This window comes from Phytophthora parasitica (genome assembly GCF_000247585.1).
Source record: "Phytophthora parasitica INRA-310 unplaced genomic scaffold supercont2.1, whole genome shotgun sequence".
Taxonomy (NCBI): domain Eukaryota; phylum Oomycota; class Peronosporomycetes; order Peronosporales; family Peronosporaceae; genus Phytophthora; species Phytophthora nicotianae.
In genome coordinates this window covers 1,851,610-1,873,442 of record NW_008634126.1, presented here as the reverse complement: position 1 = coordinate 1,873,442, position 21,833 = coordinate 1,851,610, and the positions used below count along the sequence as shown (strand labels likewise).

The following is a 21,833-nucleotide window of genomic DNA, read 5'->3' as shown; positions in this document are numbered from 1 at the left end:
TTGTTCCTGATAAGGCAAATTCCACTCTCTTATTCCTTTAAGTCCTAGCGGTTCACTACCTTCTGGCCATCCCATAGATGCTCCTTCTATCCCTTCTGTAGCCTGGTCGCGTGGTACTTACCATGGTTCAAATCAGTTGATGCGTTAGCAGTAGGTCGAATTCTTATCGCGTGTCGGAATGATTGCACCATGTCGATCTACTCAGACGATTACGCAATCGTCGTAGATGATGATGTAATCACCTGATGCGTCGTCATCGACGATAAGTTCCGAGACTGGATCGAGGAATATCCATCAATCAGTCCCTTGTTCTTAAAAACAACTGTCGCTTCACCACATCGCCAACTCAGATGAAGATTGGGGTGACCGGGACGACCGACGTTCGATGAGCGGCCTGATGCTCATGATGTGTGGTGGTCTTGTTGTATGGCGCTCAAGTTTTAAGAAAATTGTCGCACAGAGCTCTACCGAGGCCGACTACATGGCGTTCAACAACTGCGTGAAGGAAGTAGTGTGGAGGCGACTTCTACTCGATGACATTGGCTCGAATCAAGATTGCCGAACTGTGATATGCGTGGACAACCGAAGTGTAATGGGCCTAGCGTGTGTCCACTACGTCGGCTTACACATGTGCGCACGTGTATGAGGAAGCGTAAAGTAGGCTTAGATTAACTACACTTTCGTCCGAAAGTATTGATTTACTTAAATAAGTATAACAAAGCCGGTCTATGGTAAAATGAGAACTGTTAGTTATGGTTTATGTCTTTGTTTGTGTTTCCTCCTAAAATTGATATTGTATATGAAAGGTATTTGCCAACGAGTGGTTGGCAGAATGCTACTGCTGTAATTGGTAGAAAAATGGTGCCTTTCTACCCATAGGAAGTCTAAATACATGCACACCAGTCGTCTGCCAAATGTAACCATTGATATATCGCACACTAATGGGAAACCTTTCGTTACCAAGTGGCTACATGTAGCCACTTGCGTGTAACCCCTTACATCACTAAATGGCACAATCTTGTCCTGTTACTGACTGGAAAGCATGTTTGGCGACGTGTTTTCGTCGGTTAATGCGTCATTAGCACACCTGAGCTTCCTGTACAGCGCAGAGTGAGTCACCTTCACTATTAACCCTGTCTACCATCAGCATATTAATATCTACATGTCGGTTCACACTTCCGGCTGCAGATTCGAAAGTGAATGATCTGGCGAAAGATGTATGGTGGGTTCTACTAATGACTTGGATTTGTATGGTGGTGATTGTCCTCCCGCTCCTCAAACAGACCCAGATCGGCAAATTTGGACGGAATTCACAATATCGTGGCTTTAGTAAACTGTTATGTTGATCATCACTCCTGTATATACATCCATCTCTCTGCAGACTTGTACCACATGTGGTGATCTTATTTCGTACTTAAACGGGTCATAATAAGGTATTGTATACGCTGGGGAGGATCATTCAGAGAACCTCCCATGGAAATTTTGAGTAGGACTCACAATAAAAGCGTAAGTCCGTTACACGACCCAGTTCTAGGGGCAGAACAATCGATCCTGACGAGTTTATGCGCGTTTAAGCCACGACTTATCCGCTGTAAATAAGTCACCTGTTTAATATGGCGTAGAGTGCCTCGCAGAATGCCCCATACAATATTAAGTGGTCATTTTGCACAACAGACAAGCTCAAGAAAGAAGAGTAAGTGAAGAAATTGTAGACATACCGCGGTCAATAGTGCAGCAACTAGTTTGATTTATTAGTTTATTATGGAGTTAGAGTGCACAGGTTATGTCATGTTTGCTGTCTTTTCATTGGAGTTGAACATATCTTTTCATTGGAGTTGAACATAATAAATAACGGATCTGTTTTGATTCTATTTCAATTGTACGGGCGTATTCTGATTTTCCACTTCTTTATCATCATTGCGCTACTGTACGGTCATGTTACTAGCGTCCGTCCTTAGTTTAAAAAAATAAATTTAAAAAAACGCTGCGTCTGTGGTTAATCACATTCCAGCGCCAGTGCATGAAAATGCTTGTTAGACGGATTTTTCAGGACAAATGCAGGACATCAGAATAACCTTATTTCTACCAATGACGTGTAGTAGTTAACGCAAAAAATAACCAATCATTCACTGCTACTTCTGGTGTCTGCGCATCAAGGCCACCACCGTTTTCCAGCTGAGCTGAACTTGACGTCGCTTGCGGTTCTTCGCTGTAAGATGAGTTACAGTAACGACGCTTGCACACGCGGAGAACGTCTTCACAGCTTCTTCTACATTCTGCCGAGCTGGCCACATACCGATACGTCGTGCTTCGGCCTCGACACTGCTCATGAGGTAGCGAATGTCACTAAGTCTTTTTTGCATGTTTCTATTCGGCATATCCAGGCCATCGAGCATACGCAGTGGAGGGATCTTCTTTGTCGCGTTGCCACACTGCCACATTACCCACAGTGTCGCCACGGAACAGTCTGGAAGCTGAAACTCCTGCGGTACTCGGCGGAATCGTCCACCCCAGAAGAAAGATGGGATCACGGGTGTCTCGCCTTCAACTAGTTGACAAGTTGTCTGTTCAGGAGTTGTGTTTAGTTTGTTCACAAGATCCATCACGCCGACAGTATGAAGACATCATTTCAGAGCTAGATCTAGCCCTTCAAATGTTACCGTTCCAGCTCCAATTGCACGTTTCTCAAGTTCTGACATTATCTCCTTCACCGTGGACGCTCTTGCTGCATCAATATGCTCAACAGTTTGCAGCGTACCCTCTAATAAGCCTTTCATCTTGCCTAAGATGGCTACATGCGGTGGCACACCTGTAGCATGCAACCGGCCACTACGATCTTTGACACCACGCAATTTGGTCAAAAGATCCGATAGTAAAGTTGGATGCTGAAACATCGGTGACTCGAACAGAGGGTGGGTTTTGGGGATATTTAGTCAGAGATACGGCTCATGGTACACAAGTGAAGCAAAGCAAAATTCTCCAATATACGTGAGGTTGGCGGGTATGCCGGTGTAGTGGGTCTCGATAACACGAACACACGCGAGGGAAGCTGGCGCTTCCTGTTAACCTTGGTTCTATTGCTTACTTGCCGGTAGATTTCAATCTGACTAAACTCACGGAACGTTATGGTATAGAACTCGCTTCGCTACGTCCTCGTACTCCTATGCTAGCTTGGCTTCACAGACTGAGTCACAGCTGTGCAGCCCAGTGCAGTGGGCAAGGCTTGGACTCAACCAGCCACTACAGCCGGGAAAAACACAGTCAATAGCGTTCTCAATTGTCGCATCTCATTCTTCAAAATGAGGGGGCAGCACTGCAAATTCGTGGCTGTCTGGTGGGAGACCTGACACAGTTCGACTAACATGTATGTCCCCCGCTGACTCGTATCGAAGATACGTATTCTGTACCCCTCCCAACGACCATCCAGCACAGAGGTGAACCGCTGTCGATGACGAACATGCCGTTGAGCCGGACGCACAGTACGTTGCCGCACCCTTACGCATTGAATGCGTACCAAGCTCGTCGCGGTCAACCCCACGTCGATGTAGCTCCTCAGCCACACAATCACGATCTAAAAGTCGCTGTAGACATTTACGAAACCTCTCATACTACTTACTACCAGGAAATAAGCGATCAGAGCCATCGAATGACGAGGTAGCCCAACATATTGCCAAAACTAGCACGAGACAGATAGCCGGTCGTAATGGATTGACGTAGATGTGTCTTGGGTCACGAGGTCTACGGCCTTCTTGGTCGTTTTTCTGGTGTGCAAAGTACACACACAGGGCATCTCCACTCCACTCCACTCCATGTGGCCGTGGCGAATGCCAAAAGCGTTTGCAGATTTACACATGAGATTCCAAGAAATTACCATGTACGCCCTCGCAAATAGCATGTCCTTTGATGTTTGTTGGAGGAACTGCTCACAGAAAAAAATATATATATAGCTCAAAAGAAAGTGGATCCTTGCCACTTTTTGCACGAGCTTCTCCTCGCGCTACTGCAATAGCCATTTCCCGTTTGAGCCCCTTGAAATACTGGCGCAAATCTTTCTCCATAGCTGCAAACATTTCACATCCATAGTCACGATAGAGGTTGAATAGACCGGCGCGATAAGTGTTTAGCGCCGAGAAGCTTAGAGTACTACCGTCACGCTTCTCCAGCGTTAATAGCCAAGCCTCAAAGACGTCTGACTGTAGCACAACAAACTGAAGAGGTGGGTTATCCTCGTCGAGGTTTAGATGAGTCTTCAGCCGCTTCCTGAGCTGTTTGATTGAGAGATCCGATACGTCACCTAGACGCTGAGCGAAGGCAGGTGTCAGTAGTTGGGTTTATGGAGGACAACCCAGGCAACAAATCGACCGTAGGAGTTTTGGTACACAGCTCGTGAGCGCGCGCTCACCGTGTTGCGTTTAATCTCCGCCACTTTCTTCTCCAGCTGGCTCCAATTGACGTTTGTCATGGTGGCAAAGTTTGAAATTATGAAGTCAGGTATTCTATGGGAGGAATCCAGGACACGTGTCCTACAAATTCCGAAAAAAACTAACCTTTGCACTGGCTCAATACAAAACCCTTGTCAGTTGATATTGATAAAATCATTTCCAAATGGAAATTTGAGGACTCTGTGTCCTACAAATCTGCGAGCAGATGGGTACATGTTCTACAAAATCTGTAGAATGAAAGATTTTTATGTTTTACTGCGTTTCGTGTACTCTACAAAAAACGATTCAGAATAAATCCTCCGTGCGTGTCCACTGGATCAGACGATAATTCGGAAACTGCGCTTCAGATTCACTTGCAAGTCCCATTAATGCATGTACATCTGCTGTACAAGTACAATAGACTGGTACATTGCTTCAAGGAAGTTGGGGTTTCGTTTTAGACATGACTTAGATCGATCATCAGGACCGGAACATAAGCTACACATAAATGAGGAAGCATCTGACCGACATGGAGCAGTTATATCTGTCCACAATTTGTGTTTTTTTATGTAAAGGGGTAGTTTCATAGAAGCTTGGTACCGATTTATCGAAATCGACCACTAGCGATGAATTTTGGCTGACTGGAGCTCGATCGATTTGCCCTGTCATAACATCGATAAGCAAATAACTTCACTTTATTATGTAAATCTAGCACCCCAGTTAAGTGAGAACGACAAAAACCTACATGTAACAACACTATATTTAATACTGGCATACTATTAGCCATGAAGTATAGCAAATAAAATTTAGGCCATTAGGTTTCTCCCAAAGATTAGTGGCCCTCTAACAAACGCTAACAATGGTGAGGAGTCTATTTCATCAAGAAGCATTCAAGCATCGAAAATGTCGATGGCGGGAATTTCGTATTTCAAAACTTTGGTTGCTAGGGAAATACCGTAGCAACAAACAGAGCAAATCGGAGCTAAGTTTTTCGTCGGCTACATTTTTTTAGCTTGAAAGTCCAGGACAATTAGTCATCATCTACTGTAGCATTTGCATGAACTCACAAATGTCTCTTCTAAACCAGACCAGAAATCCATCTACTCCGATCGATTACGCCATAAAGGAGATTCATACTAGAGCAAATATTATTTCTGACAGTAGCAATAGGTAAATAGTAATTCTATTTGATAAATAACGAACTATTAATATATTTATTCAACAATACTAGAGCGGATCCAGCTTGGTGTAATCTAACTATATTATACCCAACAATGATATTTGAACAGTAACATTGGAGCTTTCTGTAATGTTTACTGAAATTTTAGTGACATTCGTTTTTACCAAAGATAATTACTATTTACCTATGCTACTACTGACAGAAATATTACTTACTCTAGTCATGAAGCTCCTTATTGATCTGAATAGATGGAGGCAATTGTGTCCCAAAGATCAAACAATGAATTAACGGGGAAATCTCGCGCCCTCCAATTGGACACGCAGCATACACCTAACCGTTTTATAGAAGATTGTCTACGATGCCCCTACATAATCTTGAGCCACAATAAGTCCATAAAACCTGTCACGCCCTATATTTCATGCGATGCTACTGCATGCCCTTGTTGTTGCGGTTAAATACTAGGTGAACAAAAACAAAGTTTCACTTAATCACCTAACAAAGTCGTCTAGAGCCGATGTTACCATAAAATGCAGGACTCGGTCCCATTGCGATGACTTGGATCATGTTGTGCACGCAGCGCAAGTGAGTATACTGATAGATAGATTTTTCACCAATGTATAGCATCATATGGATGCTAGAAAATAACGAAAAACATAATATTTCGTAGTAAACATATTATATTGTCATTAATTTACTATTATAAGATATAATAGTGTTTATACGAATTGAGACATAATCATATTATATTTTCCACCTATTCTAATGCTCGAATGCTTATGTATCTCATTTTACTGTTCATTTTGAACAAATCTTTCACCCCTCCCTGACTTTAGATTTGTATGTCTTAATAGTGTCTAATCGACTCGTCGATGAGTAACATACCCTTTTCTGGTTAGTGACAATCAAAATCTTAAACCACTATTGCAGCAACCTATTTGTCCGTCATACTTAGATTGTTTACTAGCACCTGTCACGCTTTTCCGGACAAAATATTGGACAAAATTCAAAATCTACAAGAGATAGGATTGGTGATAAGAGCCCTCTGAGTGGATAATTTTAATACGATTGCCCGACCACTGTACTGCTGTGTGTTGCACATTGAACATACGGATTACATAGCACGACCTCGCAAGGCTATCCACTCTAAGCTGCCAAGGGAAGCGAAAGCGCATCAATAACATAATATGTTTCTTTAGTAACGTTACATGTACCTATTTCGCACTACAAATGTGCAACGTGTGCTTGCTAGGACCCTGTGCGGCTATATATAGTATAGGTGTTATTGTTGGTTCTACTCAAATTGGTTCTTTGAATGAATTTCCACCAAATCGCCCAGCGAACACAATTCCGTATACGGACCCGTTTAAGTACGAAATAAGGTGACAAGAAAAGACTTGGTGGGTTCTACTAATGTCTTGGGTTTGTATGTACGATTGTCCTTCTGCTCCTCAAACAGACCCAAGTCGGCAAATTTGGACGGAATTCACAATATGTAGTTTGAGTCTGAAGTACTCGATAGCGACACTAAGTTAAGCTACGAGCTAAACTGAGAGCTATAATCAACTTTGTTTTCAAGTTGGACATAAATGTTTTCAAATGAGACACTTCGTTGGTATACGCTCGAGGGGTAAACCTGCACTACTTGCAGGTCCGCAATAAGACCACGGTTGCTAATAGACATAAGCTTATTCGTGCCATAATGACATATTGTTCCAGATGTAATAATAGATACAATAAAAGCAACTAACATCATATGTATAAGTAGCTTGATCATATTCTCTATAGCGCTATTAGCTTTAGTCAGAGCCGGTCTAGGCTATAGAGCACGCTTACTCTACGAGAGGCTGAGCATTATTCGTTTGAACTCAAACCCCTGACTTATTTCGCAGAGAGATACACTTCGTCATATCGGTAGTTGAGCGCAAATTCACAGTTGAAACACGTGCGTGTGAGCTGCGGTTAGCATAGCTATTTGTGAGCTTCACATGAACGGTAGGCGGCTTGAACCAACGATATTACCAACTAAAACGAAAACAAGCAATATATTTTCTTTTACTGGAGTGGTGATCGAACAATACAACGAACTGAGGAACACTCCAGACTGCACACTGTAAAACCATCGTAGTGAATTTAACAACAATAAAACCTTTGTTAAAAGTGTTAGGGCACGAGACTATATAATATTTCGCAAATAAAGTGTATAGTACAATAAATGATAGAAAATCTTTAACGTGTTGGTATAGTTATAAGCAGGAGGCTACGATACATTGTACCTATGGAATCGCATTGATCAACTTAGAGATTAGAATTTGTAAAGATTATTATAAAGCGATAAATTATTAGTAGAGTTAAATGAAATATTTAATAATAATTGATTAATGGGTTAATGAGAACATTTAGAGTAAAAATGGCCTTTTAAAAAGGGTACAATACCTTAGCGATTGCGATCTAACATAAATTACCGCCGCGTAGCGGCGGCGCTCGGCTAGTAGCAAATCAAGGCCTCTAGATTTCGTACCGTTGTTGTTTATGTGTTTACTGGAACCCCGTTGAAGTGCTTACAGAAAGTATACAACAAATAGCATTTGTTTTTTTTGTCGAAAGTCATTGCTTTGGTTTTAGAGATAGGGAACGTTCCCTTCAAGAATTTGGCAGGCGTTATTAATAATAACCTAAGGAAGACAGTAGTCCATGATAAAAGTTTACTAGAAGCTTACTATTGTCTCTAGAAGGTACATCCGTGGATCACTGGGATCAGTTCGCCCTTCATTCCTTCTTCCCATATCCCAACCTTCCGGCTATTGAGCACCACCATCTGAACAGTAGAAGGATGCGGGTGTTAACCATACTCGCTGCTGCCGCCATCGCCAGCATCAGAGCTGCTTCGATCGACCATGACAAGGTCCAGCCATTCGCACAGCCCGAACCGATCACGGACGCCGAGAAAGCCGCCATCAAGTACAAGCCGTCACTCGCAGTAAAGGCTGGATGTCACCCGTACCCTGCCGTGAATGCCGCCGGCGAAACGAGTGCCGGCTTGAAAGGAACGGGGGCTCCTGACGGTGAATGTGAAGGCTCTCCCTTAGGGTCACAGGTGTACAGTCGATCTACGTGGTACGAGGGCAAGTGGGCAATCATGTATGCTTGGTATTTCCCTAAAGACATAAAAGATGTAGGCCTGATCAAGAAAGGTCTTCGGCACGATTGGGTGAATTTGGTTGTGTGGCTCGACAATCCAGCTCTAGCTAAGCCGAAAATTCTAGCAACCGCTACGTCGACGTTTGGCGCTTACTACAAGATTAGTAAACCATTCAAGCGTTCGGAGGTCATCAATGGAATCACTCCCAAGGTGTGCTACGATAACGACGACTATAAAGGGTGGCACACCATTTTCCCATTCCACGAGGAAGGCGAATACCAGGATCTCATCCAGTGGAACCAACTGACGGACGCGGCTCGTGAGGCCTTTGAAAACGGCGACTTTGGTGAGGCCAACGTGCCTTTCAATGACGCGTACTTTGAAACCAACCTCAAGTCTGCATCGAGGTAGTGCGTGTACAGACGTCGTCGATACAGCGGTGCAATAAGCCAACGATTTGGGAATAACAGCATTTGTTGGCCTTGCTAACAGAAAAAAACTAGAATTGAATCGTGTCGAAGTATACTATATCAAGAATAATAAGCGTACAAGAAAGCGATGATGAATTGTGGATTTCTATTTTGATTGATTACATTTTTCTATAGAAGCCTCAAAACACGATACGATGTCATGTGTCTGTCTATGAATGTATGACGTGTGAGAATGATGAGCATGGCAAGTGTAAAATAACGTCATTTTAACTCGCGGCATTTCGAAACTTGTTCAGTATAATTCATGCAGTCCTATACACTATTTGGACGCTTTGTTCTAACTATATATTCGCTATCATACTGCGCGAGTCGCGCTGCGACCACAAGAAGGATATAAGGGGTCATCTGCGCTCTGGCGTAAGCTGGACTCTGTTCGGCCAACACTCACACGGATTAAAATTACTACGGCCAGCCGTAACTTACCGTGATGTTTCGCTTGGCCGCCACAAGCAACATTCACCATGGTGGTATTACTTGTGAAAAGGATATCAGATATACATCGCGAGTCTATTTGAAATAAAGTACGGAAACCATATCTGATTTAAGCTGAAATGACGCGTTATATGTATGCAGGTTCAGGAGAGAAACCCGCTATACTGGGTATAACAAAACAGTCTAAATGCTATATAACAGGTGTATCAAGTTCTCAAGTAACTTTACTAAAGTTTTGAGCTGATAACATTAGATTGGGCTCTGAGTACAAATAATATCAGATATACACCACCAAACTACTTGATTATAGTACGGGTACCATACGTAAGACTCTGTCTGACCGGCCTTCCAGTAAAAAAAAACTCCTTCATCTATTCCAGTCCCGGAAACGTGGGGTGAACTGGGCGCAGCGACTCGCAGTTTCGTGGTACATTGTTCACTCTAATTTGTCTGCCCTGACTAGTTCTGTGCTCTGACCACAAAATCAGGTGATTTCAGCTGCCTGTGAAGTAACATTCCAAATTCTAAACCGAGCGTACTAGAATACTGGTATCGCCGAGAACTGTCAAAAACTGGTCTCTTTCACTAGAATAGGTGATATTTGCAAGACTTCCCATTTTGTGACGTTTCTAAAGCGCGTATGCATGACTAATTCCGAAGCATGAATAATTAGAGTGAACGGTGTGTATACGCAGGCGGTTTGCGATGAAGTGACGATCAGCCTGGTAATGACACCTATAACTGCGTTACCGGGCTTGAAAGGTGGAAACAACATTTGATGCGGATTTTGCCCTGCTCGGGTGAAGTGTGCCTTCTTTTTTTGTCAAAGGGGGGCTGCAATTAAAAAAAACCCAGCAAAGGACACGTTTCAAGCCCGGGTGCACATCTGGCCAACCAATAAATCGGCCAGTGTACGTTAAAATATCGTAATAACGCAAGGTGATCTCCCACAGAGTCCACCACAGGCCATAAATCGTCTGAGTGGCTTTTGCTATCGAATCTTGGACTGAAATTATACCTGTTCGACTATGGAGGAGACGTAGAACCGGGCCTGGCAAGTGATCAAAACCCGTTTGAGTCGCACCAAAATTAACAGGGTTTACACCCCTCTCCGAGAGGCTCTGCGGCGTCAACAAGCTATAAGTGGCTACCTCCCAATGTTCCTATCCACCGGACGAACCAACGACTGTCTAATGGATTTTCACTGAAGACCAAGACACAGACCTACCCATGAGAGCGGTTGAATTGCACAGATCATACAGAAGAACTGCACAGCAGGCTGTGAGAATTGCACAGACCAAAAATGTAATCCACAGAAACGCCAGTTATATGGTGTTGGATCACAGTAAATTTGGTGGGAAAGCACAGTTTGAAGACTAAAATAGCGTGATCAACACGTTACATGGTTGTTATGCCTGATCTAATCCAAGTCACCACAACCACTCGTCCTCATTTCAAAAGTTCGAACCAACAGCGGAAGCGGGTGACAACCATTCGAGCCACTGACACGGAATCCAGCTTTACTCACGCAATCATACATTACCTAGGTCTTAGCCGCGCGCAGAGAGCAAAACAATGCTTTTAAACAAGTGGTGATATTTGAGCGAGTGGTGACATTTGAGCGGGTGGTGACATTGGAGAGAGTGGTGGGCTTGGTAGAGAGGTGTCGTCTGAACGTGCGGGGTTCAGGCATTGCGTCCACGATGACAAGGATTGTATACGCATGGCAGGCACTGGGTGAGTTTGACTCACCCGAATCTGTTACTGAATTTAAGTATGTGGAGTTTTGCTCTTCTCGAGTAATCCATACCGACCCAGCTTGCCAATGTCACGTGTGCCGTATTATGACGGAGAAGAGATTAGGCTGCGTTAGCCGCACTTGCAAGGTCGAAGGAAAGTGCAAATGCAAGATTTGGGGCTGCACCGCCACTAAGCGATGGCACATCTACTACAATGGTATAGAGCACCTTCGCGACGAAACCACGAAGCGCGAGGGGCCTCACCGAGCTGTAATTACTGCTGAAATGAAACGGTTTATTCTTCAGCAAGATGAGTGCTCAAGACCTCCGATGCTTATCTTGAGTAACTTGCGCCGCGCTTCGGACATTATAAAGCCAACCCAAGGATTCCCCACTTTGGCCCAAGTTACTAACTGCGCCAAGTATCTTCTTCAGGGTACTAAGAACTCTCTCAAAGCCGTCGGAGAGATAGTGCAACAAAACCCGTTCGACCCGACTGGAGATCTCTCAAAACCATTTTGCTTCGGGCATCGAGAAAACGCAAGTGGTCATCCATACGTGGGGAAAGGAACTGATGTCGACTCATTCGTGGTAGGAGTGTCCAGTTGCACTCTCGTCGAAGCCAGTATTGAATACGCATCTGCGAGTCGCTATACTCTGTTTCATGCTGACGCGACGTTCATGTTAAGCGATCTCGGGTATCCGGTAATTACATGTGGATTTTCCGATGTTTCTCGGTGCTATCAGCTTGCAGCAATATTCATCGTTAGTCGACGGACAGCTAAAGCGTATGCCATGTGCCTGGAAGCTTTTGTTTGCCTAGTGAAGCACGTGCAACCAACCGCGACATTCTCTATTAATGCCGCAATGGGAGATGTAGAAGACGCGCAACTCAATGGATTCCAGCAGGTGCATGAATTCGGAGCAGCAACATATTTGATGGGTAATGTTTATTACCTGTTGGTCTAGCACGTTTTACCTGTTGGACGCTTCCAGCCACTACTAATCTGTTGTGAACACTGATCGACCTGTTGTTTAGCAACCGATAATCAGGTATAGTTGTAGGTGGCTCATAGTGGCAGCTGTGGCTTTGGTAGTGTGTGTGCCAAATGGTGAAAGGCTTTCTTTTCCTGTGTTCTTATTCCACTACTTATTGGCTGTCATGGTTGTGTTTTACAACATAATATCAGCACACGTACCAGGTAAGTAGCAATGATGAGCAACAGATAACCGGAATAAGCACACACGGAGATTTTTTTGGCAATTGGCAATCCGATGTTGTCCTTTCAAACGCACTTCTTCTTTTCTTTCCAACTACGAAAATCAACTGTACACTCCTTCTCTCAAGTACCAATCGACCTAAAATTCGGTGTGGTATCATGGTGGAAGGTGATCCAAGTTCGCGACGTAGTTCATTTATACCAGACGCAACCGTGATTCAACAAATACTCAACCAAAGCGATTCCGAAGCCTCTGAAATTGGTGGAGTCATATCCGAGAGTGAATTCGGTTCAGAGTATTCCGAATTTGAGTTTAGGAGGCGATAGAGACATCACAGACTGGAGAAAGAGCTGCAATCACTTATGCGTAAGCAACGGTGAGGATGTTTGACACTTTCAATGCGGCTAGAACAGCAATCGTCGATCAAAACGACAGCATATACACCTACGAAACTCGCTATGATACATACCGAATTCTCGCTAGGTTATATCGCTGTCGCTCTCATGAGCGCTGTGAACATCGCTTCAAAATTAAAGAACTTCGATACCAAGGAGTACCGACGACATATCAGCTGGAGGAGTCGGGACAACACGGTGCAACAGGAATTTCGGTTCAGCGTCGTGGAATTCACCCTCTGCTCGTGGAGGAGATTGATTCGTTGCTTCGGATGGGATGGGGGGCCCAACAGCTTCGGTCTACTCTGTTGCACAGATTTCGGCATCAGCCTGAAAGACTTCGGCTGATTCCGACGAGGAAGCAACTGGAAAATCGGAAAGCGCTTTTAGTCAAAAGTGCAAATGGCTGGGAGATCTTAAACCACGCCTCCTTCACAGCGTGGGCGATTGATCTCGTATGTATGTCAAGAGAACAGTTCATGTCGGTTACAGACCCGAGAGATTCTTCCATGGACGAAATAATCGTTCTCGACACGTTCACGGTGTCTGGCGAAGAAGATGAAGGGACATCTTTCGGGGTTATTGTCAGTTCTCGACCTGTCTTCCGTAACATCGCGAATTCAGTGCGAGATCAGGGAAATGAGCTTGTATGTGCCTCTGATGGTACATTCAAGCTTCATTTCGGTGGTTGGACTGTTGTGGATTGTAGATCCACTGCTGTGACATGGTCTCGGGGGACGGCTGTGCATCGGTTAATCCCCTGGGTGTATATGATTGTTCGAAGTGAATCGACGGCTGCATACACTCGGATGTTCCAGATCGTTCGCGAAAAATCCATGGCATTCCTCGACATTGAAGTCAATGTTGCATCCGGCAGTCTCGACCACAGCGACGTTATTGCGTCTGCTTTTCAGTCAACCTGACCGACTATTACACTGGTAACCTGCTGGCCACACTTGGTGCGGGAGTTGCTCAAGAAGAAGACCCTCTTAGTCGATGCTGATCTGTTCGCGGAGATGATCAAGCCGGACGTGTATCTACTCAAATCGTCTCGTACTCATGCTCAATTTGTGAAGCTTGCGGTGGTGGTCATCGAAAATTGGATAGCACGTGGAGACGATGTCTACGCTCAGTGGTTCAAAGATCTTTATCTAACGGAGAGGTGGAATCGTTGGCACATCAAACGAGCTGCTGTAGGCGGTATCACTCCGAGCCAACAAGGCATTGAATCACACCACTGTGTGATTAAAAAGACATGCGTCCCTAGCTCACGAGCATTTACTACCGGCGTATTAAACGGCATCTTACCCCGTATCATGAAGGGCGATGAAGAGAACCTGTGCCTACGCTTTACTGCGAAGGGCCTCTTCCCCCTGAGATGCTAGCCAAAGCTGCAGCACTGACATCGACAGCACGCAAGTACAAGAAGGTATTAGTGGACGCGGGCGGAACAGACAATTGACCACGATTGTGTTTAACGTGTCAAAGCACATTGTCGGCAGCCAAGGCTTGTTAGGTACTGATGTTGATCAAGCGCGTGCTGTAAATTTCTGCATTCTCTAAAGGGAAGATTTCCGAGAGGGATCAAGGCAAATAAAGTGGAATTCGAGTTACTCTCTCTACACACAGTGTTGATCATGGCTCAAACACTCCCACCTAGATTGAACTAGCTTCGATTTGGCCTGCTCACATCATACAGCAAATTCGACAGTTCCTCTACTGCACGTGCGAATCCTTCGTGCGTTCAGGTTGGATTTGTTCACATGCAATTGCTACGCTATCACTTCTCGGTCTACTTGATATAGACGCTGCTATGGCCAGTATACCAGTGAGGCGGACCCCTGGCCGACCTCGAGCTCGAAGACCAGCACTTACCGAAGATTCCACACAAGATGAATTCTACGATGTAGACCGGCTACTTTGGCTATTTATTCGACAACCTGGGCAGCCACTGAGCTGGAAAATAGTGGAGGAGCAAAGTCTGGGAGATGGTTCAGAGGAAACAAACAACTTTATTGGGGAAGTTGTGGGACTACGTCTGTCAGACGGCGTGCACAAGTGGTCCGTTCGATTTGGGGACGGAATTTTGAGAGACTACGAGGCCGAACAGCTGGCTCGAGCTGTGAACATGGCTCATCATCTCCAAATTCGAGTTTCAAACTAGAGTACACACTACACGTGCATTTACATACATATCTACATCAACAAATTAGAGGCTAGACGTAGTGAGTGCTTCGGGCACTGCGAACTAGGGACCTGCTAAAATCGATAATAAAGCATCCAATTCGAGCTGTAAGTACGTAGATTATGAAATTTCATAATTTGGTTAAGTGTAGTAAGGTCTTTTACACTAAAATATATAGGTAAACCCTCATTTTATTGTAATGTGTAGTGCTGGTAATAAGTATTATAGGAAAATTATTCTTTTGCAAGAAATAACAGTGCTATCGAATAAAACAATTTGTAAAGTAAGAGGTTCAACATGTAACACTGCAACGCGTTGAAGTTGTGTACAAAAAAAAAAAAAACATCACGAAGAGACAACCAAATGTTTACAAAAACGTATATATATGCAATAAGTAAACTGCGACAGATTTTCATATTGCGTATGAACTAGCAACAGTCCATCAGTGGCCACAACAGGTTAGTAGTGGCTGGAGGCGTGCAACAGGTAAAAAATGCTAGAACAACAGGTATTAATTATTTTCAATATTTGATGTGTTTCTTTCACGAACTATACAATGTGCGGAAACGTACGAAACACTTGGCAACGGAGCTTCGAAAGTCCGTGATGAACGGAATCGTCCGGCTGCACTATACAGACAGCATGACCATGTACTACACGGAGAACGAAGAAGTTCTCGGCGAGTGGCGGAAGATTCCAGAACTGGAAGTGTTTGTAAACTACTTCACTACGCAATGACTGGATAGCCGGTATTGGAGGTGGCAGGTGTTGGATTGGATACGTAACTACGAACAACCCATGTGAGACCTTCAATGTGATTCTGAAACAGTACACCGGCCGGTGCAGGTATCGCATGCAGTGTCTTCTACCGGATACTTTTAATGTTATTAGTGATGTACACAAGCGAGCCCCCAGTCAGACACCGATATTCAAGCACCCTCCTCATTGATCTCCAAAGCAGCATCCTCCAGGATTGCAACTGGTCGCGTAGCAGTCTTCTCAACGGACAATCCTGCATTGTGCCGCGTGAAGCAAATACCAAAACCTATCGTGCAGGGTTTGCAAGAAGCCGAAGCGCTTGACGAGCTATGTTCTGCTATCGACCAACCATTCCGTGCCTCGGCAGAAAATTCACCATCGGTTGACCAGGACTCTCTTCTTCTCGGCGAAGCGCTCATGGTCCGAGAGCAACGGGCTCGTGCAGCGCAACTTTACAACAACGTTACATCGTGGTCCTTGTGGTATGCGCATATCACATCAATGCCAGCGAGCGGTTGGATCGTTGACTTTGAAAAGTGTACATGCGGCTGCAAGTTCTACAACAAGTTCAGAAGCTGCTGTCACATCTTAGCTGGACGAAAGGCTAGACGCCTTGGCCGTCCAGGGGCTCACGATCACTCAGAAAAACGCTTCAATCGTCAAATTCGAAAGAAGTCCAACCCGCCGACTAAACGCCAACGGACAGAAGCTGTAGCGCCGACCCCTTCCGTCGAAGAACAAATGTCTTTATTGAGGACAAATGCCGTATGCCTCCCGAGCGCTCGACGTTCAGTTTCTTTTGTGCCCAGACACGTAACGGAAAACGTTAAAAAAATTGTCACTGTTACCGGTGAAAAAATTGTCACTGTCACCGGCAGTAGAAAAACTAGAACAACGAACAAGAATTTGAAAACACTCGCTGTATCTAGTTACATCTGCAACTGCTAGCTACTCTTCGTCTTCATTACACTCCTCCCCACTGTACTCGCTCTCTTCTTCATTGCTACGTTCCGTGTCGAACACTACGGTGTCTTCCCCGCTGCTGCCACTCTCATCGCCGCCGTCTTCTTCTTCCTCTTCTTTCTCTTCTTCTTCTTCTTCTTCTTCTTCTTCACCCGTGCACCTTTCTTCTACAGCAAACTTGTGCCCATACTTCTTGTGGACACGTCCAATGTGGAGTTAAATGAATTGCGGACGTCGTACGCGAGAGTGCTGCCTTGATAGGGGCACTTGAGTAAACCTCTTTCCGAACAAGTGCGGCGGTGGGCCGCCAATTTCTTACGAGTGTAGGCGGTTTTTAGACACTTGTCACAGCGAAACGTCTGAAAAACAACAGCTTCAGTCGCATTCTGCTCTTGGTCCACCCCAGCAATTTGTACATAGCAGTGCAATCGAATGTTCAGACCGTCGTACTTTTCTCCAGCATGTGCAAGGTCACCACGGAAGAATAGCACTGCATCCTGTTTTAGCTTAACCGTTTATCGCTTTCCCTTGTCCGCGTGACCTCCAAACACCTTGGATACACGTGTAGCCTTGAATTATCCATTAGTACCACAATCACAGAACCTAGGACCAGTTTGTGCTTTAGCAAAGCACGCGCGGTTTCAAAGGTAGAATAATCATGGTATACAGACTGGTCTTTCCCACCGGGTAGCGACTTAAGTGCTTTCCAAGAGCTCTCTTTAATTGCCCAGTTAGGGTTTGCTTCCCCAACAGTAGACGCAATAACTTCATGAATTTCTCCCATAGCAGCTCCACTAACAGGTATCGAAGCTTGTAGACGGAAGCGATCCAATTTTTCCGAGTTAACCTTACGAAAAATAGGCTTAAAGTCCAAATGTTGTGTTTCCTCCAAGACTTCATTACAAAGATCAGAACTTATCGCTATTCTCGTTGCAACGTAGACTTCATTCCAGAACATAGCTATCTTCTTTTTAGTAAGCTCAACCATATTACACTGTCAAATATCGTAAATTAGAATGAGAAATTCCATCAATTAAACAATTAAGCGAAACTTACGCGGAGGGAGCGGCTTCGCTGGCTTCTTTTCCCTGCTGCGGCGGCGGTTACTGGTTGGCAGGCCTCTGGCAACGGCCTTCAGCAGGTTTGGGTCACCGGCTGGTCGTGGGCTTGGTCACTGGGGGCTGCCGCACGTTCAGCAGCCTTTCGAGCTCCTGGGGCGCGTCCGAGGCTTGAGGTTGAGGGAAAGAATCGGAAGTGAGACCGTTTTCAAAACGCAGTAGCTACTGACGCCATCGTGTGTGCCTAATGACGTCATCACCGTATGTGGATCTGCCACCTGTGCATTTCAACTATGCAGTCCTGTGTGTTTAGCCTTTATACCTCTGCGTTTCCTCTTACCCCCCCCCCTACCCATGTATCACACGGACAACTGTGGTACCCATGAGCTGGGTCAATGTGGCGGCACAAAGACCTACCGTACTATGTTTAGGGTGGGACGATGCTCGTACCACAGAATCTAAACGGCCAAAAATTCAATTACTACGGTGCGTACGTCCTGTTTGGATCTCTGAAAACAGGTGATAGTCGTTTCCCATTGATCAGGGTAAATATATTTTACCTTCGTATTTGGTGTTTGCAAAATACATCGTTTTGGAGTAGTTATAAACAGCCAAATCTATTTTTGGGAATTGTACGACTTAGCATTTTTCAAGGACGGTTCTATTAATTCTGTATAGTTTCGGTAGCTAAATTCTGTGTATTATCTACAAAAAACCAGTGTGTATTGTAGTTGAAGTTAATCCTTGCCAGCCACCTCTCTTTCAATGCAATCCAGTGCCAGATTCGGCGTGAATTCGGTGAGATTTCGGTAGGGGCTTCGGAGTCGTCGGTGTCGTCAACACTATCGTTGTCACGCCCACTAACGCTCGCATCCTCGCTGCAAGTGTTACCCCCGACATCATCAGAACCGTCATTGCTACTGACTCCATCTTCAGCATCTTCATCTCCTGGCCAGATACCTTGATCTCTTTGAGCTCGTCTTCCTCTGTGTCGATACCAAACAGGTTTTGCAGAGCGGCTCTTTCCCACATCTCCTGTTCTCTCTGGCCGCGTACAGCACTTTCCTCCCCATTTTGGAGCATGGCGGTTGCGTATCTCGTGCGCTTCTGCCGCCCATTAATAGCCAATTGTGATTCCTCTGTATCCACGCGAGCACGGGCAACTTTTTCCGCACGATGATCGTCCAAAAGCGATTGATTGTAGACTGGAAGCGGCTTTATCACGAAGCCTGCAGGCTTGCGCTTCTTGTTGTGAGGCTGCGTTTCCGCCGATGTGATGGAAAGCTCCTCTTCTGTGTCGACCCGAAGCATCTTCATGAAGGCAGCGCCAGTGTGGGTGGATTAGAAGTTGATATGTTACATTGCTTACCATGGCGATCTGTACTCCACCGGGCTTGAGCTGGAGAGAGGAGATCGACGAATGACAGCCTCAAATATCTGGCGCCAGATTTTTCAAAAATCATGCGAGGGAATTTATCTATGAATTTACCTTCCCTGGTCACCAAAGTTCAACCCAACCCACTAAAACCGGCTCGATCTGGTCCACAAGATTTACACAAAATACAACAGGAATCACACAAAATCGTTTACCTAAATTCTGTGGTACCAGCGTCTCCCGTTTAGGGTGGACGTCGGGTCAACGCACCCCCTATCATTGTTGTGACGCCGTCTTCTTCGATTGGGATTCCCGACCCTGCAATTGTGCAGGTCTTGCTTGATCGTGTCCTGCGCAGGGCTAAAAATCAGTGAGGCATGGAGTTTATTCGTAGTCTTAACACACATGAAATCGACATTCAGGACAATGATCGCAACGAGCGGTTCACGTATTCTATCTCCCTAGTCTTTGGACGGCAGCGCGATCTGTCCATTCTAGCACATCATCACGTCTTCTCTCCCGTCCAGCTAGCGTAATTAGTTCGCGGTCCGACGCTAGAAGATCGGTATCCGAACAAGGCCTGTGCCCTCGCCGCTGCGAGGAGATATTGCCGGGGTTCCGTTACCAACGACTCCTACAATCCACCACCACGGCGGTGTCACAACATAGTTGCGGTGTCGTGGTCCTCGCCGGTCCGAGCCACTTGTCAATCATCCGTCCGTCAACCGTCTCCTGGGTACTGCCGTATCTAGCATACGCAAAAGTCAAGACGCTGCTTGGTGCCTGCTGCAAGACGGCAATTTCGCCGCCACTGGGCATGCTGTTGAATTTAGTCCTTTCGAAGCGATACCAAAGAAGAATGTTGCCTGTCCATCGATGTGCGTCTCATCCAGGACCTGTCATACCTGTGGAGCAGGTCAGCGAACGATGCGTCCGATGTGTCATGCTTCCCAAGCGTGTACTTCGCCCTAGCGGCCGTGATAGCTCGTCGCACCGACGAGGGTGTTGCAACTCATCCTGGTGTTCGCGTGTGAATCATAAAAGGCGCCGTTAAAGGTGCCTTCATCCACCTACTGTTGGTGAGTGAGTCTGTTCGTTGGATGGGGGGGGGGATAGCGATCGTTCTTCCCTTATGAATGGGTGGATGATTACGGCCTTGTGGAAGCTGACACACCTGGACGTCTATCTGCTGCGTCGACCGCACACCGTCTTGCAGTGTTGGTAATTCTAGGACCACGTGCATTCAACGAGAAAAATGCACCCAATGGTGAATGCGTCTGCAAGTTCTCGGTCTGGAATTTGACACAGAGTATCAGACTGTATCAATGCAGGCGGCGAAAATTGGCAAGGGCCTTCAATGTGTCAAGGTAATGTCAGCACGTCGAGACGTCAGTCGTCATGACTTGGTCTGGGTGACCTCCGACACGTGTGCATTTGTCTCCGGTCAGCACGACTTTTGTTCCAGCAGTTACATTCGTCCTGCAAGCGCCCCGCGGCATGGACGTATTCTTGTTACGGCACTACATCTCGACCTAGCGTGGCTTCGCCCCTCACTCGGTGTGAATGGTGAGGCCCCCGAACTCAATTTCACTTGAGTAATCGTACGCCTATATATGGACGCATCAGTTCTGGGCATCGCTGTCCTCGGCCCAGCGCAAGAACGTTACACCCAAGTTTGCTTTAACAAGGAAGAGTGCCAAGCTATCGCCACAGAATCAAATAGGCAGATTATCTCGATAAATGTTCGGGTGCTTCTCGGTAACACTACGACTGAAGTGATATGGGGAAGCGGTTGGAAGCTGTCCAAGGAGTGCACAATCACCTCCATTCGAGCGTATTCGGACAATGCTTGTGTTCCCAGACTCTACGCAGGGATAATCCCTATCGCAAGGGCATATTCGAAATGTTGCCGCCGACGCAGGTTCCATGGTCTGAACGTTTTTGCCGTCGTTGGACTAACTCTCACGTGCATGAACACAGACTTTGCCCCCCCCCCCCCGAAAGAATAATTTCAACGTTAAAACGTGACACCCACATTCTGGGCACTAGACGGTAGCATAGCATCGTCTGTTGCATCAGCTCACATTATTCAAACCAAGCCTGGAGGCAGCGATACGGACCGGCGCGGAGTCAGCGTCACCAGGTCGCTCGAGCAGCCATCTCCATTCTCCATTGTGACTGTACCCTGTGAACGCGGAGCGGCCCTCGTAAACAAGGAAACCGGGTTGGACTCGCTGACAACAGCTTACTCTGCTTACTCACTAGAGGTTGTGTGCTATCAGCGAATGCTATGTTTTCGGGCGATCAAGCAAGCAGCACTGGGTATAGGCGATATGCGATCGGGGTACGGGACACACTCTCTCAGGGGTGGCGGTGCCACAGCTCTGTTACCGAAGGAGATGATAGATTGTAATAAAGCCCTTCGGTAGCAGGAGCTCCGAATGCTTTGAGCAGTACGTATGGACGGAACAAGAA

At 45.7% G+C, this 21,833-nt stretch overlaps 8 protein-coding genes across 8 annotated transcripts; 5 read left to right on the top strand and 3 right to left on the bottom strand.

Annotated features, from left to right (window-relative positions):
- Nucleotides 1-2,132: 2,132 nt before the first annotated feature.
- On the bottom strand, nt 2,133-3,346 carry PPTG_00473 (hypothetical protein; the record flags this gene model as incomplete). Its single annotated transcript, XM_008891871.1, has 3 exons — nt 3,315-3,346; nt 2,661-2,885; nt 2,133-2,564 (listed from the first exon to the last, which is right to left on the bottom strand). Exons 2-3 carry the CDS (start codon nt 2,775-2,777, stop codon nt 2,133-2,135), a joined length of 549 nt encoding a protein of 182 aa, XP_008890119.1. The 5' UTR covers nt 2,778-2,885; nt 3,315-3,346.
- A 330-nt stretch (nt 3,347-3,676) lies between these two features.
- Nucleotides 3,677-4,462, bottom strand: PPTG_00472 (hypothetical protein; the record flags this gene model as incomplete). Its single annotated transcript, XM_008891870.1, has 3 exons — nt 3,677-3,919; nt 4,002-4,301; nt 4,403-4,462. The coding sequence occupies 3 exons, from the start codon at nt 4,460-4,462 to the stop codon at nt 3,677-3,679; spliced, it is 603 nt and encodes a 200-aa protein (XP_008890118.1).
- A 3,969-nt stretch (nt 4,463-8,431) lies between these two features.
- Nucleotides 8,432-9,151, top strand: PPTG_00471 (hypothetical protein; the record flags this gene model as incomplete). Its single annotated transcript, XM_008891869.1, has 1 exon — nt 8,432-9,151. The coding sequence occupies one exon, from the start codon at nt 8,432-8,434 to the stop codon at nt 9,149-9,151; it is 720 nt and encodes a 239-aa protein (XP_008890117.1).
- Nucleotides 9,152-11,386: 2,235 nt separating this feature from the next.
- On the top strand, nt 11,387-11,845 carry PPTG_20743 (hypothetical protein; the record flags this gene model as incomplete). Its single annotated transcript, XM_008892941.1, has 3 exons — nt 11,387-11,400; nt 11,537-11,619; nt 11,838-11,845. The coding sequence occupies 3 exons, from the start codon at nt 11,387-11,389 to the stop codon at nt 11,843-11,845; spliced, it is 105 nt and encodes a 34-aa protein (XP_008891189.1).
- Nucleotides 11,846-13,005: 1,160 nt separating this feature from the next.
- Nucleotides 13,006-14,403, top strand: PPTG_20742 (hypothetical protein; the record flags this gene model as incomplete). Its single annotated transcript, XM_008892940.1, has 2 exons — nt 13,006-13,911; nt 13,987-14,403. The coding sequence occupies 2 exons, from the start codon at nt 13,006-13,008 to the stop codon at nt 14,401-14,403; spliced, it is 1,323 nt and encodes a 440-aa protein (XP_008891188.1).
- Nucleotides 14,404-14,831: 428 nt separating this feature from the next.
- Nucleotides 14,832-15,182, top strand: PPTG_00468 (hypothetical protein; the record flags this gene model as incomplete). The annotated part of the gene is made up of 1 exon (XM_008891868.1): nt 14,832-15,182. One exon carries the CDS (start codon nt 14,832-14,834, stop codon nt 15,180-15,182), a length of 351 nt encoding a protein of 116 aa, XP_008890116.1.
- A 663-nt stretch (nt 15,183-15,845) lies between these two features.
- Nucleotides 15,846-15,941, top strand: PPTG_20741 (hypothetical protein; the record flags this gene model as incomplete). Its single annotated transcript, XM_008892939.1, has 1 exon — nt 15,846-15,941. One exon carries the CDS (start codon nt 15,846-15,848, stop codon nt 15,939-15,941), a length of 96 nt encoding a protein of 31 aa, XP_008891187.1.
- A 969-nt stretch (nt 15,942-16,910) lies between these two features.
- Nucleotides 16,911-19,300, bottom strand: PPTG_00467 (hypothetical protein; the record flags this gene model as incomplete). The annotated part of the gene is made up of 3 exons (XM_008891867.1): nt 16,911-17,092; nt 17,610-17,919; nt 18,875-19,300. 3 exons carry the CDS (start codon nt 19,298-19,300, stop codon nt 16,911-16,913), a joined length of 918 nt encoding a protein of 305 aa, XP_008890115.1.
- Between the last annotated feature and the right edge of the window lie 2,533 nt (nt 19,301-21,833).